Source organism: Ranitomeya variabilis, chromosome 4 (assembly GCF_051348905.1).
Source record: "Ranitomeya variabilis isolate aRanVar5 chromosome 4, aRanVar5.hap1, whole genome shotgun sequence".
NCBI classification, from domain to species: domain Eukaryota; kingdom Metazoa; phylum Chordata; class Amphibia; order Anura; family Dendrobatidae; genus Ranitomeya; species Ranitomeya variabilis.
In genome coordinates this window covers 730152902-730169317 of record NC_135235.1, presented here as the reverse complement: position 1 = coordinate 730169317, position 16416 = coordinate 730152902, and the positions used below count along the sequence as shown (strand labels likewise).

Below are 16416 nucleotides of genomic sequence, written 5' to 3'. Positions count from 1 at the left end.
ATCTGGGAAAGAAAAATTTTAATCTGCCACCCACTTCATGGTTAGCGGTATTTGTTACGCTTTGGATTATAGGATCCGCTAAACAAAGCACCTTTTTGTTTTGGATCTTTCGTCTCCCATTGCTCTCTTTGTTCAAACGGTTTGATTCTGGTAAAGGGGCGTCTTCTGAAGGCTCTCCTGTAAGATGGAAGAGATTGATTAGGGAAGCCTTTCTTTCTTTCTTTCTTTTTTCCGCTTTATTCAGGAGTTCATCCAATGTTTTCCAAAAAAGGAATTCACCCTGGCAGGGGATGGCACAAAGTTTTGCTTTTGCCTGTGCGTCCCCTTCCCAGTTTTTCAACCAGAGTGCTCGCCGGGCTGTGTTCACTATGCCGGCTGATCTGGCTGCTAGGCGTAGCGAATCCACAGAGGCATCTGCCAGGAATGCTATTGCTTCTTTAATTAGAGGGATTTTCGGTAAGATTGACTCTCTCGAAGTTCTACCTCTAATTTGTTCCTCCAGCTGTTCCATCCACACTAGTAGTGACCTTGCAGTGCAGGTACTAGAGATAGCTGGCCTGAATGCCCCCGTGTTAGCCTCCCACGATCTTTTTAGTAAGGCTTCTGCTTTACGGTCTAAGGGCTTGTTTCCACTTGCGAGAAACAAGTCCGTGTCTCGCATGTGGAAACCAAGCTCTGGTGCCGGCACTTGGGAGCGGAGCGTGCAGCCGCATAGCAACACATGGAGCTGCACGCTCCGCTCTGGAGTGCCGGCGCCAGAGCTTGGTTTTCACATGCAAGACACGGGCATGTTTCTCGCAAGTGGAAACAAGCCCTAACGGGTCTGTCAGGACCCCCGAATCCTCAACCGGTAAGACCGATTGTTTAGACGTGGAAGCGACTGCGGCATCAACCTTTGGCACCTTTGACCAGGAATTTAGTTCCTCATTGCTGAAGGGATAGCGTCTCTTAGAGGATGATGGTAGGAAACCTCTTGTATTTTGCTTATCCCATTCTTTTTTAATTATTTCTTTAATAGTGGGTATGACGGGGAAGGATCTACTTTTTTTCTGTCCTAACCCCTCAAACATGATGTCTTGAGCTGATTTTTTCCCCTTTCTCGTCTGGGCACCCCATTGTGCTCCTGACAGATTTTATTAAGTTGTCTACACTGATGTTAGGTAGACAAAGACCCTCTTCATTCTCGGATGAACTTGGCTTGGATCCAGATTCGTCCGAGGATCTATGTACATCCTCTGATTCTGAGCTTGCTGGAGATCGGGACCTGCTTGGTTGGCGGGTACTGGTGCTACTTGTATGCGCCAAACCTTGCATTTCTTACCCGGATTATGGCTCTAACATCAGAAGGAGTCATTATATTCTCCTGCCGTAAGGTTAGCACGATACATTCTGAGCACAACCTTTTGGTATAAGAATCCGGGAGGGGCTGCGCACATAAGGCACATTCCTTGTGCTTGGACTTGTGTGTCCTTTTCTTAGCCTAGAGGAAGGGGATACAGGAGGAACATATATCAGCATATAGGAAGAGGCTCTTTTAAAACTCACCCAGTGAAGCTGACAGGTACCGGTTCTGGAGGCGGATTTTTTGGCAAGTGATCCTTCTGTTTGGTGGTAGATCTCTTTTCTGGAGGTCGGCCACCACTTTTAGTGCTGCTCCTAGAGCTTCTCTCCTTGCTGGGAGAACGCTGCTCTGCTGCAGGTAGGTGTGCTTCGTCAGCCGGTGAAGCCATCTCATACACACCGGTCCGACGTCAGCGCCGCTCTTTTAAAACTGGCGCCGAATCTCCTGCCTCCCCGGACCCAACCCGGAAGTTCTCCGGCGACTTCCGGGTTAGACGCACCGCTCTCTGCACCATGCGGCGGCTGTGGATATTAAGTAGGCCGCTGCAGCGTGCGCGCACGTCCTCATGGAGCCGGGCGGACCAGCGGTGACCGGACCCGGACCATGGATGGCTGGCCAGACGAGGGGGGAGGCTGCAAGCAGGGGCTCCCCCGCCGCTGCTTCTGGAACCGCAGCCCCTGCCATTCCCACAGACACCGACGCAGGTGGGTGCATGGCCCAGGGATCCTCTTCATCTGTAGGTAAGCAGGGATTCCTATAGGAACAGGAAACCTAGACTGAGGAGGAGAAGGGACCGCCTCCTTTTATTCTGTAGGTTTCCTGTTCCTATGGGCGGATCCCTCTCTCTCATGTGGGGTGCTGTCGTGGCGAAGGGTAAAATGAGTAATGGTGAAACTTCTCTGGAGTAATTGGAGTATGGGACTCGGTGGCTCTAAGCAATATAAACTATCGTAAGGACCAATATTTTCTGTCAGATGAATGTCAAGAAGAAATATTAGACATTTAAATAGAACTTTTTATAATAGTGCAGAGCTGAGGTGTCTTAAATTTAGATTTCAGGCATTTGGTAACTGAAACCTTTTTTTAAAACACTCCCAGGGAGTTACAGACTCAGGTAAGTGAGACAGGCTAATCCCACCACAATCAAATTATCATAAAAAAATGAACTTGTAAAAAAAAAAAAAAAGTTACATCCTCAACAACATATGTATGAGGGGAGAACGCCAACACTAAACCGGAGTTGCACTCATTTATGGTGGACTACTGGAGCTACTATGAGTCCTGACCAGAAGAGTAGAGAAAGTATTAGCGCCCCCATTTCAGGAGAGATTACTGCACAATCCGAATTATTTAGGATTGAAAACATAATGTAATTTATGACGTAGAGTGAATCCATGAAACCAGGGCTCGAGCCAACACATCTCCTGCAGGCAAGCATACATTAAGGCTGCCGTCACACTAGCAGTATTTGGTCAGTATTTTACATCAGTATTTGTAGCCAAAACCAGGAGTGGAACAATTAGAGGAAAAGTATAACAGAAACATATGCTCCACTTCTGCATTCATCACCCACTCCTGGTTTTGGCTTACAAATACGGATGTAAAATACTGACCAAATACTGATAGTGTGATGGCAGCCTTACAGTGGGTACAGAAAGTATTCAGACCCCTTTAAATTGTTCACTCTTTGTTTCATTGCAGCCATTTGATAAATTCAAAAAAGTTCATTTTTCTCATTAATGTACACTCTGCACCCCATCTTGACTGAAAACAAAACAGAAATGTAGAAATTTTTGCAAATTTAATATAAAAGAAAAACTGAAGTATCACATGGTCATAAGTATTCAGACCCTTTGCTCAGACACTCATATATAAGTCACATGCTGTCCATCTCCTTGCGATCCTCCTGGAGATGGTTCTACGCCTTCATTGGAGGCCAGCTGGGTTTAATTAACCCCCGAAGCTAGGTTCACTAAATGCTGAAACTGACCTGCCATTATGATTCTCCAGGCCATTATGAGTTCATAAACATAAGGATGAATGACCTCCAGGAGATCAAAACATCCAACACCGCGGTGACACCATCACGTGTTTCTCAACGCAGTGATCCAGAACACTGCCCCCATCCCTTATGGCAAATATGCAAATGCATGTAGAAAAGCCGCGGAGACACCATCACGTGTTTCTCAACGCAACCAATGAATAGCCAGGTCTTTCACCGGGAAGGAACAACCACGGGAAGGGCAGCATCTAATAAAGGAAAACCACCTATACCAAAACATGGTATCCATCCACAGACAGCTGTTTCGGGGTATTTGCCCCTCATCAGTGTGGAGTAGGAAACTGGCTATTAGGAGCAGTGCCTAGTGAAAAGGCTATAAACATAAGGATGAGTTCATAGACACCAAACATGTCTAGGTTCTTTTTTATCAAACTGGTGAAAAAAAAAAAAAAACTTTGTTAAAAAAAAAATTGTGCAATTTTCAGATACTTGTAGTGTCTCATTTTTCGCGATCTCGGGCTGGGTGAGGGCTTATTTTTTGCGCGCCGAGCTGACTTTTTTAATGATGCCATGCTGGTGCAGATAAGATCTTTTGATCGCCCGTTACTGCATTTTAATGCAATGTCGCGGCGACCAAAAAAGAATTTGTGGCATTTAGACATTTTTTTCTAGCTACTACGTTTAGCAATCAGGTTAATCCTTTTCTTATCAGGCAATTCTGAACATGACGATACCAAATATGTGTAGGTTTGATTTTATTTTTATTGTTTTATTTTGAATGGGGCAAAAGGGGGGCAATTTGAACGTTTATATTTTTTATTTTTAAAACCTTTTTTTTGTTAAACTTTCGGCATGCTTCAATGGTCTCCTTTGGAGACTAGAAGCTGCCACAACATGATCGGCTCTGCTACATAGAGGTGATGTTCAGATGGCCTGTGTATAGTGTGTATAACGGATTTAGTCACTGGCTATAAGTGACGACCACTGGGTGGCGCTCACAGGAAGATGGCACTGACAACCATAGAGGTTTCCTGGAGACCTCAGATTGTCATGCCAACATACCGGTGACCAGTGATCACGTGACGGGGTCACCGGTGTGCGTATTTTTGGCGCGATTGCCAGAAGCGAAATTTAAATGCCGTTGTCAGAGTTTGACAGCGGCATTTAACTGGTTAATAGCCGCGGGTGGATCTCGATTCCACCCACGGCTATTGCGAGCACATGTCAGCTGTTCAAAACAGCTGACATGTCCCCAGAAAGATGTGGGCTCACCGCCGGAGCCCACATCAAAGGGAGGGAGTCAGATATCGGCGTACTATTACGCCCGATGTCGGTAAGGAGTTAAATTGATAGGACTTGATTTGGAAAGGCACACACCTGTCTATATAAGACCTCATAGCTCACAGTGCATGTCAGACCAAAAGAGAATCATGAGGTCAAAGGAACTGGCCAAGGAGCTCAGAGACAAAATTGTGGCAAGGCACAGATCTGGCCAAGGTTACAACAGAATTTCTGCAGTACTCAAGGTTCCTAAGAGGACAATGTCCTCCATAATCCTTAAATAGAAGAAGTTCGGGACCATCACAAGTCTTCCTAGACCTGGCCATCCAGCCAAACTGGGAGAAGAGCCTTGGTGAGAGAGGTAAACAAGAACCCAAAGATCGCTGTGGCTGTGCTGCAGAGATGCAGTAGAGAAATGGGAGAAAGTCAACTATCACTGCAGCCATCCACCAGTTGGGCCTTTATGGCAGAGTGGCCCGACGGAAGCCTCTCCTCAGTGCAAATGTAAATATAATTTGGCCTGCACTCTAAATTTAGATCGGGGTGCTGGTGAGACAGACCGTAAGGTCTAGTATCAGTATTATTGAAATCCACCGCACTCCCTGTGTGGAATATCTTAGAAACAAAAGGATTTTTTTTAAATTTGCTAATTTATTCAAGTGAAAAACAGAAAATCAAATGTGACAGATCAAATAGTAGGCAGTCTACTGCCTACTATTTGATCTGTCACATTTGATTTTCTGTTTTTCACTTGAATAAATTAGCAAATTTAAAAAAAATCCTTTTGTTTCTAAGATATTCCACACAGGGAGTGCGGTGGATCTCCTCAGTGCAAGACATATGAAAGCCCACATAGAGTTTGCTAAAATACACATGAAGGACTCCCAAACAATGAGAAATAAGATTCTCTGGTCTGATGCGACGATATGTGTTTTGAAAACCAGGCACTGCTCATCACCTGCTCAATACAATCCCATCAGTGAAACATGGTGGTGGCCGCATCATGCTATGGGGGTGTTTTTCAGCAGCTGCAGGGACAGGGCAACTGGTTGCAATTGAAGGAAACATGAATGCGGCCAAGTACAGAGATATCCTGGATGAAAACCTCTTCCAGAGTGTTCTGGACCTCAGACTTGGCCGAAGCTTCACCTTCCAACAAGACAATGACCCTAAGCACACAGCTAAAATAACAAAGTAGTGGCTTCTGAACAACTCTGTGACCATTCTTGACTGGCCCCGCCAGAGCCCTGACCTAAACCCAATTGAGCATCTCTGGAGAGACCTGAAAATGGCTGTTCACCAACATTCACCTTCCAACCTGACGGAACTGGAGAGGATCTGCAAGGAAGAATGGCAGAGGATCCCCAAATCCAGGTGTGAAAAACTTGTTGAATCATTCCCAAGAAGACTCATGGCTGTACTAGCTCTAAAGGTGCCTCTACTCAATACTGAGCAAAGGTTCTGAATAATTAAGACCATGTGATATTTCAGTTTTGTTTTTTTTTATAAATTTGCAAAATTTACTACATTTCTGTTTTTTTCAGTCAAGATGGGGTGCAGAGTGTACATTAATGAGAAAAAAATTGAATTTTTTTGAATTTACCAAATGGCTGCAATGAAACAGAGTGAAAAATGTAAAGGGGTCTGAATACTTTCCGTACCCACTGTATATTACAGCCATCAGCCACGTACAACTTAAAGCCATATCATGGCGCAGGTGTACTGTTTATTATGTAGTTTATCACAATCCTGTCTGAAGTTAGTCGGTTTTATAAGAAATTGTAAAATCAGGATAAAGGGAAACTCTGTTGTTATTGTACAGAAAATCACACTTGGCCTCACTGCACATTTACTGTTGTCGATCATAAAAGTGAAGTTTGGCCAGAAAGACTGGACCTGGTCTTATAGGGATCATATGATCACATTCAGCAGCACAGAAGGGAGAGAAGGTGGGTCATTTTTAGATCCCTGATATTGGATGAATCTAAGTGATCCATAATAGGATGACCAGCCAGAGACATAATATTAGGAAAGGTGTAATCTGTCTGTTTCGGCAAAAAACGTCAGCATAGGCGCGGTTTAATTAATGAATTAAGCAACTGGATCAGTGACGCCGTTCTGGAGGATATAAAACATCCACAATGTATCATTTGTATATGCCTGAGGAAGGAGCTGGTTCACATCGGAAATGGGTAGAATATTAAGGCTAAGTTCACACGTAGCAGAACTGCCACGGAAATTTCCGCGGCAATTCTGCGCCTCCTGCCGCGGGTATATCGCATGCAGAATTTGCATGCATATACCCGCAGAAAACTAGCGTTTTGCAAGCATAATTAGCTTGCAGAATGCTAGAGTTTTCCAAGCGATCTGTAGCATCGCTTGGAAAACTGTTTGACAGGTTGGTCACACTTGTCAAACATAGTGTTTGACAAGTGTGACCAACTTTTTACTATAGATGCAGCCTATGCAGCATCTATAGTAAAAGGTAGAATGTTAAAAATAATAAAAAAAAAAAAGAAAAAAAAAAAGGTTATACTCACCTCAGCGGCTTCCGTTCCTAATGCTGTGTGTTCAGGACCTTCCATTGACGTAGCGGTCACGTGACCGCGGTCATGTGACCGCGCCGTCATCGCAGGTCCTTCACACACACCACGGAAGCCGCTGAGAAGGTCGGGCCGCCAGAAGGTGAGTATATCGCTATTTTTTATTTTAAATTTTTTTTTTTTACCACTTATATGGTGCCCAGTCCGTGGAGGAGACTCTCCTCTCCTCCACCCTGGGTACCAACCGCACTTGATCTGCTTATTTCCCGCATGGTGGGCACAGCCCCGTGCGGGAAGTAAGCAGATCAATGCACTCCTAGGTGTGCGGAATCCCCACAATTCCACAATTTTAATGAACATGTTGCGTTTTTTTCTGGAATGCGATTCCGCTCAGGAAAAAAATGCAGCATGTGCACAAAAAATGCGGAATGCATTCTGTTACATAGGATGCTTAATGTTAGCATTTTTTTCGCGGTTTTATAGCGTTTTTATAGCGAAAAAAAACGCAAAAAATCTGCTACGTGTGCACACAGCCTTAAAATGAAAAGGTTTTTTTTTTTTTTGGGGGGGGGGGTTTACGTTCATTTGTTTTGATACGCAACTTTATGGCTCAGCACTTGGCAGCACTTTTCTAAGCCCTGATTTTTTTCCTTCTTCCCACATCAGGGATTTTGGAAGCCCACAGCATCATTACCCTCCGTTTTCTCTAAAAGGTTCATCATAATATTTTTCTAACTTGTCAGCACATTCTACGTACGCTGTCATTTGCCTTTGTAGTTTACAGATCTGGGCAGGTAACGGTCAGAGTCTTCTAATCTCAGGGGGTAGTTGGATCCTCCAGATTGTAAGTTCTATAGAAAAGGGCTTTCAATGCCCAAAGTCATTTGAATAGTTTTGGGTGGAGGAAAATGTTGTGGTCTAGAGGCAAATTGGTGAACACATGATTCCGATACGGCCAGACTACAACAACAATAAAGCAGCCACAGCCGGTGACTGAGAAGAATCTGTGACTTCTCTGCATTTCATGGTCACTACTCACCTGGGTAGTCATATGTAGGAATCTCCTCTTTACACCGCTCATCACCCCTCACATATGTCTCTGTAGTATTAATATGGGTCAGATCTTCACCCTGAAACAAATATTGTAAAAGTCACAGACAGATGGAGAAGTCACATCTATGATCAGCTCTAATCCTGCCATCTCCACCGTTCCCATTACACAAGTATAAAACATATAATACTGGTAACATAGTTATTAAGGTTGAAGGAAGACTTTAAGTCCATCTAGTTCAACCCATAGCCTAACCTAACATGTTGATCCAGAAGAAGGCAAAAAAAAAACATGTGGCAAAGGGTAAGCTCCACATTGGGGGAAAAAATTCCTTCCCGACCCCACATTCGGCATTCAGACTAGTTCCCTGGATCAACGCCTTATCAAGGAATCTAATATATATACCCTGTAATATTATACTTTTCCAGAAAGGTATCCAGTCCCCTCTTATATTGAAGCAATGAGTCACTCATTACAACATCATACGGCAGAGAGTTCCATAGTCTCACTGCTCTTACAGTAAAGAATCTGCGTCAGTTATTATGCTTAAACCTTCTTTCCTCCAGACGTAGAGGATGCCCCCTTGTCGCTGTCACCGGTCTATGATTAAAAAGATCATCAGAAAGGTCTTTGTACTGTCCCCTCATATATTTATACATTAAAATAAGATCACCCCTTAGTCTTCGTTTTTCCAAACTAAATAGCCCCAAGTGTAATAACCTATCTTGGTATGGCAGACCCCCCAGTCCTCTAATAACCTTGGTTGCTCTTCTCTGCACCCGCTCTAGCTCAGCTATGTCTTTCTTATACACCGGAGACCAGAACTGTGCACAGTATTCTAAGTGTGGTCGCACTAGTGACTTGTATAGAGGTAAAATTATGTTCTCCTCATGAGCATCTATGCCTCTTTTAATGCATCCCATTATTTTATTTGCCTTTGTAGCAGCTGCCTTACACTGGCCACTGAATATGAGTTTGTCATCCACCCATACACCCAGGTCTTTTTCATTGACGGTTTTGCCCAGAGTTTTAGAATTAAGCACATAATTATACATCTTATTACTTCTACCCAAGTGCATGACCTTACATTTATCCCCATTAAAGCTCATTTGCCATTTATCAGCCCAAGCTTCTAGTTTACATAAATTATCCTGTAATACAAAATTGTCCTCCCCTGTATTGACTACCCTGCAGAGTTTAGTGTCATCTGCAAATATTGAAATTCTACTCTGAATGCCCCCTACAAGGTCATTAATAAATATGTTAAAAAGAAGAGGGCCCAATACTGACCCCTGTGGTACCCCACTGCTAAGCGCAACCCAGTCCGAGTGTGCTCCATTAATAACCACCCTTTGTTTCTTATCCCTGAGCCAGCTCTCAACCCACTTACACATATTTTCCCCTATCCCCATTATTCTCATTTTATGTAACAACCTTTTGTGTGGCACCGTATCAAAAGCTTTTAAAAAGTCCATATACACTACATCTACTGGGTTCTCTTGGTCCAGTCCAGAACTTACCTCTTCATAGAAGCTGATCAGATTAGTCTGACATGAACGGTCCCTAGTAAACCCGTGCTGATACTGGGTCATGAGGTTATTCCTCTTCAGATACTCCAGTATAGCATCCCTTAGAATGCCCTCCAGGATTTTACCCACAGTAGAGGTTAAGCTTACTGGCCTATAATTTCCGAGTTCAGTTGTTGTCCCCTTTTTGAATATTGGCACCACATTTGCTATACGCCAGTCCTGTGGTACAGACCCTGTTATTATGGAATCTTTAAAGACTAAAAATAATGGTCTATCAATGACTGTACTTAATTCCTGCAGTACTCAGGGGTGTATCCCATCCGGGACTGGAGATTCGTCAATTTTAGTGATTTTTAGACGCCGCCGTATTTCCTGCTGGGTTAAGCAGGTGACACTTAATGGGGAATTTTTGTTATCACCGATCATATTGTCTGCCATGGGAATTTCTTGTGTAAGTACTGATGAAAAAGTGATTTAGCAGATTGGCTTTTTCCTCATCCTTATCCACCATTTGACCCAGACTATTTTTAAGGGGGCCAACACTATCATTTTTTAGTGTTGGATAAAGCATTCACCAGTGGTTTTCAGACTGGACGGTCGCATCTTGGCACTGTCCACTTGAAAACTATTTAGCCCCCAGACATGGATTACAGAGTGGGACAGAACGACGGACAGGTATGGTATATTGTTGTTTTTTTATGTTACTTTTATTATAGATCGAGGTCTTCGGTGGAATTAGACAATGCAGTAAGTATGGTATCATTGAGATTATAAAGGAGTCTGTGTCATTTTTTCAATTAGAGGATTTTATTCTAGCTGTGTCTTTATTTACATACTGTACTGTATAGGATTAGTAATGGATAGGTGTCTTATAGACACTTCTCCATTACTAAGCCATGGGCTTGATGTCACCTGACAATATAAAGGTGACATCAACCCCACAAATATTAGCCCCAATTGCCACCGCTACAGGGCAAGTGGGAAGACCCGGGCAAAGCACCAGAATTGGCGCATCTAATAGATGCGCCTTTTCTGGGCAGCTGTGGCCTGCTGTTTTTAGGCTGGAGGGGCCCCAAAAGCAATGACCCCTTACCAGTAAGAGAATACCAGCCCCCAGCTGTGAGCTTTAGCGAGGTAGGTTGCCAAAAATGCGGGGGACCCCATGCCTTTTTTTTTAAATTATTTATTAAAGTATTTAAAAACAAACATAGCATGGGGACCCCAGTGTGAGGATATGGCCGCTTACTAAAGACTATAGGACAAATGGACATACAGTAGAGCGGTGGTCTCCGTGCTAAGACAAAGACTTTTTCCAGCATGGAGCACCGGTTTCATCAATATCATTGTACTTTAATAGTTAATTTGCTTGCTTTATTTTATTAGTGATTTTCTTGCTCAGCAGTTCATGCTCAGGAATCAATGTTTCTATTCAGTGGCAGTCAGCAGAGGAAGACGAGCAGGCTAGAGCTTATGTGAACCTAAGGCCAGACTATCAATCTCATTTGTATGAAGGTCTCCGCTCCCATTGTACTCCCAAACCTAGGCCCATTGTGTGGTTGGGGATAGTAGACTCGGGGAGCCATCACCACGGGAGGTCTCACATACAGTCCCAGCTGATGGAATAGGCCTTGTTCTGTGAGCTAAAGGAAAATGTTTAAGGGGGCGAGAGAAAAAGACATAGGGTTGAATCAGGCAGTTTCTGGAGCGATTTCGATGGAAAAGGATCCAAGCTGGAAAGGATGGATGATCTATGGAGCTTTGGAGATTGTTGGCTGGAGGGGTATCCATGAGCTACGGTCGGGATATCCATCGTCTGGAGGAACATAGGCTGTGACTGCACACTATATCAGCTGGAGATACAAAATCTGTGGGCCAACCAAAAGTTGGGAGACAGTGGGCATCGCCTGGTATGGAGCCAGTGGAACTACCGATCTCAGATTGGGAACTTGTGGACTGAGGACATTGTATGTCCATACAATGTACCTGGATTTTTTAAACAACCATGGATGTATGGAATAAAAAAAATTAGTTGCATCGTTAACCTGCCTAGGTGATTTTTATAACCCACAACCTCAGATCTTCACACCCTCTATTCTTGATAACCAGCCTTGCTGAAGCTGAGGGTTGCAGCCCCCAGCTGTGAGTTTTGCCTCATTGGTTCAAGAAGATAGGGGGGAACTAACACCGGGATTTTCATTCATTTATTTCATTATATCGCAAGTCGCGGCTGAGGAATACCCCGATCATCCGCTCCTGCTGTCACTGTTATTAGCGGCAGCAAATGTTGGATGATGGGAGTAAGAGTCCCAAAAGCCCCCACCTGCTGTCATCGTTCAGACTTTAATATAACTCATCATTCTCTTCTGCTCCTGACGATCGCCGGCAGAGCAGGGGAGAACGATGAGAGCCGTCTTCAGCACCCGCCACCGGGGAACAGCGCTTACAGTAGCGCTTCTTCCCCGGCGGCCGTCTGTGTGGTACTGAGGCGGTACACGGATGCCACACGTGTGCCACCAGTATTACAGACACGGACACTGATATCTCCGGTATCGGTTTTTCCGTGACCGGAATTAAATGGAAGTGTGAAATCGGCCTAAGGGAGATCTCATGACACCTTCTCTCCATCTACCTGATGATCCTGAGGAACATTGGGATCTTCCTGTTTACAGTCCTGTGGAAGAAGAGGACGGGGACATCTCTCTGGTGTTGTCATCTTACTGGATAGATCTGGAGGAAACACATACAGGGACTGAATTCATTCTTTACATACAGATAATTATAGGCTAAGTGTATTTAGTCCTGTCTATTACCTGGTGATGTGAGGGGCTGGGGAACCTCCATCATGACGTCCTTGTACAGATCTTTGTGTCCTTTTAAATACTCCCACTCCTCCATGGAGAAATAGACAGCGACATCCTGACACCTTATAGGAACCTGACACATACAATGATACCGTCATCCCCCCGATCCCTTCATAGCATTACTGTATAATGTCCCAACATTCCCAGCAGGGTCACCTCTCCAGTCAGCAGCTCAATCATCTTGTAGATGAGTTCTAGGATCTTCTGGTCATTGATGTCCTCATGTATCAGGGGGTGAGGTGGAGGCCCCGTGACTGGGCTCAGGGGTCTTCCCCATCCCTCAGACACAGGGTCCTGACAGCGCTCACTAGAGGTCTTCTTCACTACTGTGTAATCCTGGTTATGGAGAGACACATTAATAAATCTCACTACAGACATTTCCAGAGTCCTCACCTCTCCAGTTCTGTCCATCTGTTATTCCCATAGATAAGAATGATGTAATGTGACATCATCAGAATCTCTCACCTCTCCAGTAAGCCGGAAGAGGATCTCTAGGGTGAGGTGTAATATCCTCTCCGCCATCTTGTCTCTGTCCATATCCATCCTTGGTGGGTAAATTAGGAAAATTTTCTTATATAGAAGATCTTCACTGAGAGGATCCGATATTGTAGAGACCTGAATGAGAAGAAGATGAGCCGATGTAACATCATAAGAATCCTGTGTAATAATACAATTACTGGAGATAATAAGGGAAACATATGAGGAGATTTATTATTTTACAGTATTTAGTTTCCTTCTTTACATCTCCTAATAAAACCTATATATTTCGGCCACAGACAACAAGCAGTTTCCTCCTCGGAGTCGGCAGCTGAATACGTTCCTCATAGACTCATCTTCCATAACGCTAATTCTCGTCTCATTTACCGACATTGGAATCCGCATTAGTAATACTGCAGGAGATATTCATAAGGCCTCTTTCACACTTCCGTCTTTTAGCTCCTGTCAAAATCCGTCGATTTTTGAAAAAACAGGATCCAGCAAATTTTTCCGCTGGATCTTGTTTTTTTCTCATAGACTTGTATTAGCGACGGATTGTGAAGGATGGCCATCCGTTTCATCCGTCGGAAAATTGCTGTCCGTCGGGCGGGGACAACGCGCAGAGGAACCTTTTTCTGTACGTCGGAAAATCGCTCAGTGACGGATCCTGCGCTTTCTGTCGTTGGCTATAATGGAAGCCCATGGACGTAGGATCCGTCGCCGACTGTCAAAAGCCGGAACCCAGCGACGGATGCTGTCTTTTGAAATTGAGCATGGGAGGAAGAATTTCCAGTCAGGGAAATTCTCTCTCACTCGCACGCTGTCTTTTTACTATTATATTATATATTATACAATTATCAATAGTAACAAGATATGTTAAAAATAATTTAAAAAAAAAAAAAAAAAAAAAAAAAAAAATCGCAATATTCTCACCTTCCGGCGTCCCCCTCAGCGTTACCGATGCGAGACCACGATGTCATCAGAGGTCATTGCACGCAAGGCATTACTGGGAACGCCAGCTGCCAGGAGCATCGGTAACGCTGCGCAGGACGCCGTAAGGTACAAATATTGTGATATTTTTTTTTTTTATTATTTTGACCTGAGTTGTGTTGTGTATGCATTTTCGCAGCGGAAAACCGCTGCGAAGACGCATACACAACAGGTGCACATAGCCTCGACGGGTCCGTCAGAAAAACGGGCCCAGTGCACCCATTTTTACAATCTGCACAGGATCCGTCATTTCAATATTTTGATGGATCCTGTACAGATTGTAAAAATGGAAGTGTGAAAGAAGCCGAACACGTGACAGGAGAAATAACGACTCCATGGTGAGGACGACATCTCCATCTCCTACTGCGGCTCTAGGAACAGATCTGTCCAGAGTCGGTCACTGACTCCATCCCCACCGGCCTCTATATGGAGGTTTCCCGTCTTCCCCGCACTGGAATCTTCCATCACGTTAGATCTCAGCTCGGAGTCACACACAGAAGTTTGAGGCTTTTATAGGAGATTGTCGGTAAGAACAAGACAGGAGATATCTGAGGCCGATGTCTCCATGTACGGGGTTTATTTCTCCAGATATGATGGTTTTCTTTGGTACTTTCCCCCATTAGAAGGGACACCGGTGGATATTGGGGTCTTTACCTGCTACAGTCCTGGGGGGATTTACTCGGTACAGTGGCCGCTGGACAAATCTCACCATCAATTCCCCTCAGACTGAAGGAACATCGCTCCTCTACTCGGCTCTATGGATCCAGGATGAAATCCACTGCGGCCCCTGCAAGAAAAGAAGGAGGAAGAGCAGAAGTTGGGGGAGACCACCGTGGCCTGAGATTTCTACGGCTGCTCTGTGCGCACAGGACCTGTGATGAGGTCACATGAGGGGAGGAGTCAGGGGTCACATGATCAGGGGCCTCAGTGTATGCAGGACTCTGCTGTGCTGGTTGTCATGGTGCTGGATGAGGGGAAGTTTCTGTGTGGGGTCAGGAGGGGTTTACAGTGTGGATGTAGCAGAGCCGTGTGTGTACGAGGTGTACGGAGCGGAGCCGTGTGTGTACGAGGTGTAGGGAGCGGAGCCGTGTGTGTTCAAGGTGTGCGGAGCGGAGCCGTGTGTGTACGAGGTGTATGGAGCGGAGCCGTGTGTGTGCGAGGTGTATGGAGCGGAGCCGTGTGTCTACGAGATGTACAGAGCGGAGCCGTGTGTACGAGGTGTACGGAGCGGAGCCGTGTGTGTACGAGGTGTACGGAGCAGAGCTATGTGAGTACAAGGTGTACGGAGCGGAGCCGTGTGTGTACGAGGTGTACGGAGCGGAGCCGTGTGTGTACGAGGTGTATAGAGCGGAGCCGTGTGTGTACGAGGTGTACGGAGCAGAGCCGTGTGTACGAGGTGTACGGAGCGGAGCCGTGTGTGTACGAGGTGTACGGAGCGGAGCCGTGTGTGTACGAGGTGTATGGAGCGGAGCCGTGTGTGCGAGGTGTATGGAGCGGAGCCGTGTGTCTACGAGATGTACAGAGCGGAGCCGTGTGTACGAGGTGTACGGAGCGGAGCTATGTGAGTACAAGGTGTATGGAGCGGAGCTATGTGAGTACGAGGTGGACGGAGCTAAGCCGTGTGTGTACGGAGCAGAGCCTGGTGTGTACTGAGCGGAGCCCTGTTTGTATGGGGTCCTGTGTACTGACCAACCGTATACCCCCAGCTTCTGTCGCAGACCCCTCTGTGTACACTGTATATACCCTATACCCTCAGCTTCGGTCACAGACCCCTCTGTGTACACTGTATACACCCGTAAACCCCCAGCTTCTGTCGCAGACCCCTCTGTGTACACCCGTATACCCCCAGCTTCGGTCACAGACCCCTCTGTGTACACTGTATACACCCGTATACAGAAAAAAGGAAATAATTCAGCTCCCCCTTATGATGGTATTCTCACAGCCTATTAGAATTTTGATCCGAGCACGGAAACGTCTCTGCTTGACGCCAGGTACTTGTGCATGAAAATGAAGGTATCCAGCTCAGGAAATAAAATCAAAAGTCTTTATTTGGAGAAATTTAAAAAGTAAGCTGCTTGACAAACCAGTGCATACCGGGGGAAGGAATGTCTTGAATAACTGGACGCGTTTCGAACACATATAGTGCTCTTGGTCCTCAGTTTCACAATGAGCAGTCTTGCCACAAGTTAAAATACGCCCCTAACAGGTGGGGAACAGAGTGAAATGATTGCTCCACAGAATGAAATTAACACTTGAATAGCATGACATGCAATGAAAAGTGCACAAAGAGGAAAAAAGCACACACCACATTCAATTACAAATAATGTTAACTATAATCAA

At 45.1% G+C, this 16416-nt stretch overlaps 2 protein-coding genes across 3 annotated transcripts in view; both read right to left on the bottom strand.

Moving 5' to 3' along the window:
• The window catches only part of LOC143767972 (uncharacterized), a 45614-nt gene extending 37318 nt beyond the window's left edge, over positions 1-8296 (bottom strand). The window contains exon 1 of the mRNA XM_077256558.1: positions 8208-8296. The gene's annotated coding sequence lies outside the window, so the exon portion shown is untranslated. The remainder of the gene's footprint in view (positions 1-8207) is intronic.
• Positions 1-14918, bottom strand: part of LOC143767939 (uncharacterized) — a 122768-nt gene extending 107850 nt beyond the window's left edge. The window contains exons 1-3 of one of the 2 annotated variants that reach the window (XM_077256481.1): positions 14731-14918; positions 13075-13224; positions 12766-12945 (exon numbers count right to left, since the gene is read on the bottom strand). In XM_077256481.1, the coding sequence (XP_077112596.1) occupies positions 12766-12945; positions 13075-13152 (258 nt within the window). In that variant the 5' untranslated portion in view covers positions 13153-13224; positions 14731-14918. Of the gene's footprint in view, positions 1-12765; positions 12946-13074; positions 13318-14730 lie in introns of those variants that run through there. The other variant, XM_077256482.1, reaches the window with a different exon arrangement.
• Positions 14919-16416: the final 1498 nt, after the last annotated feature.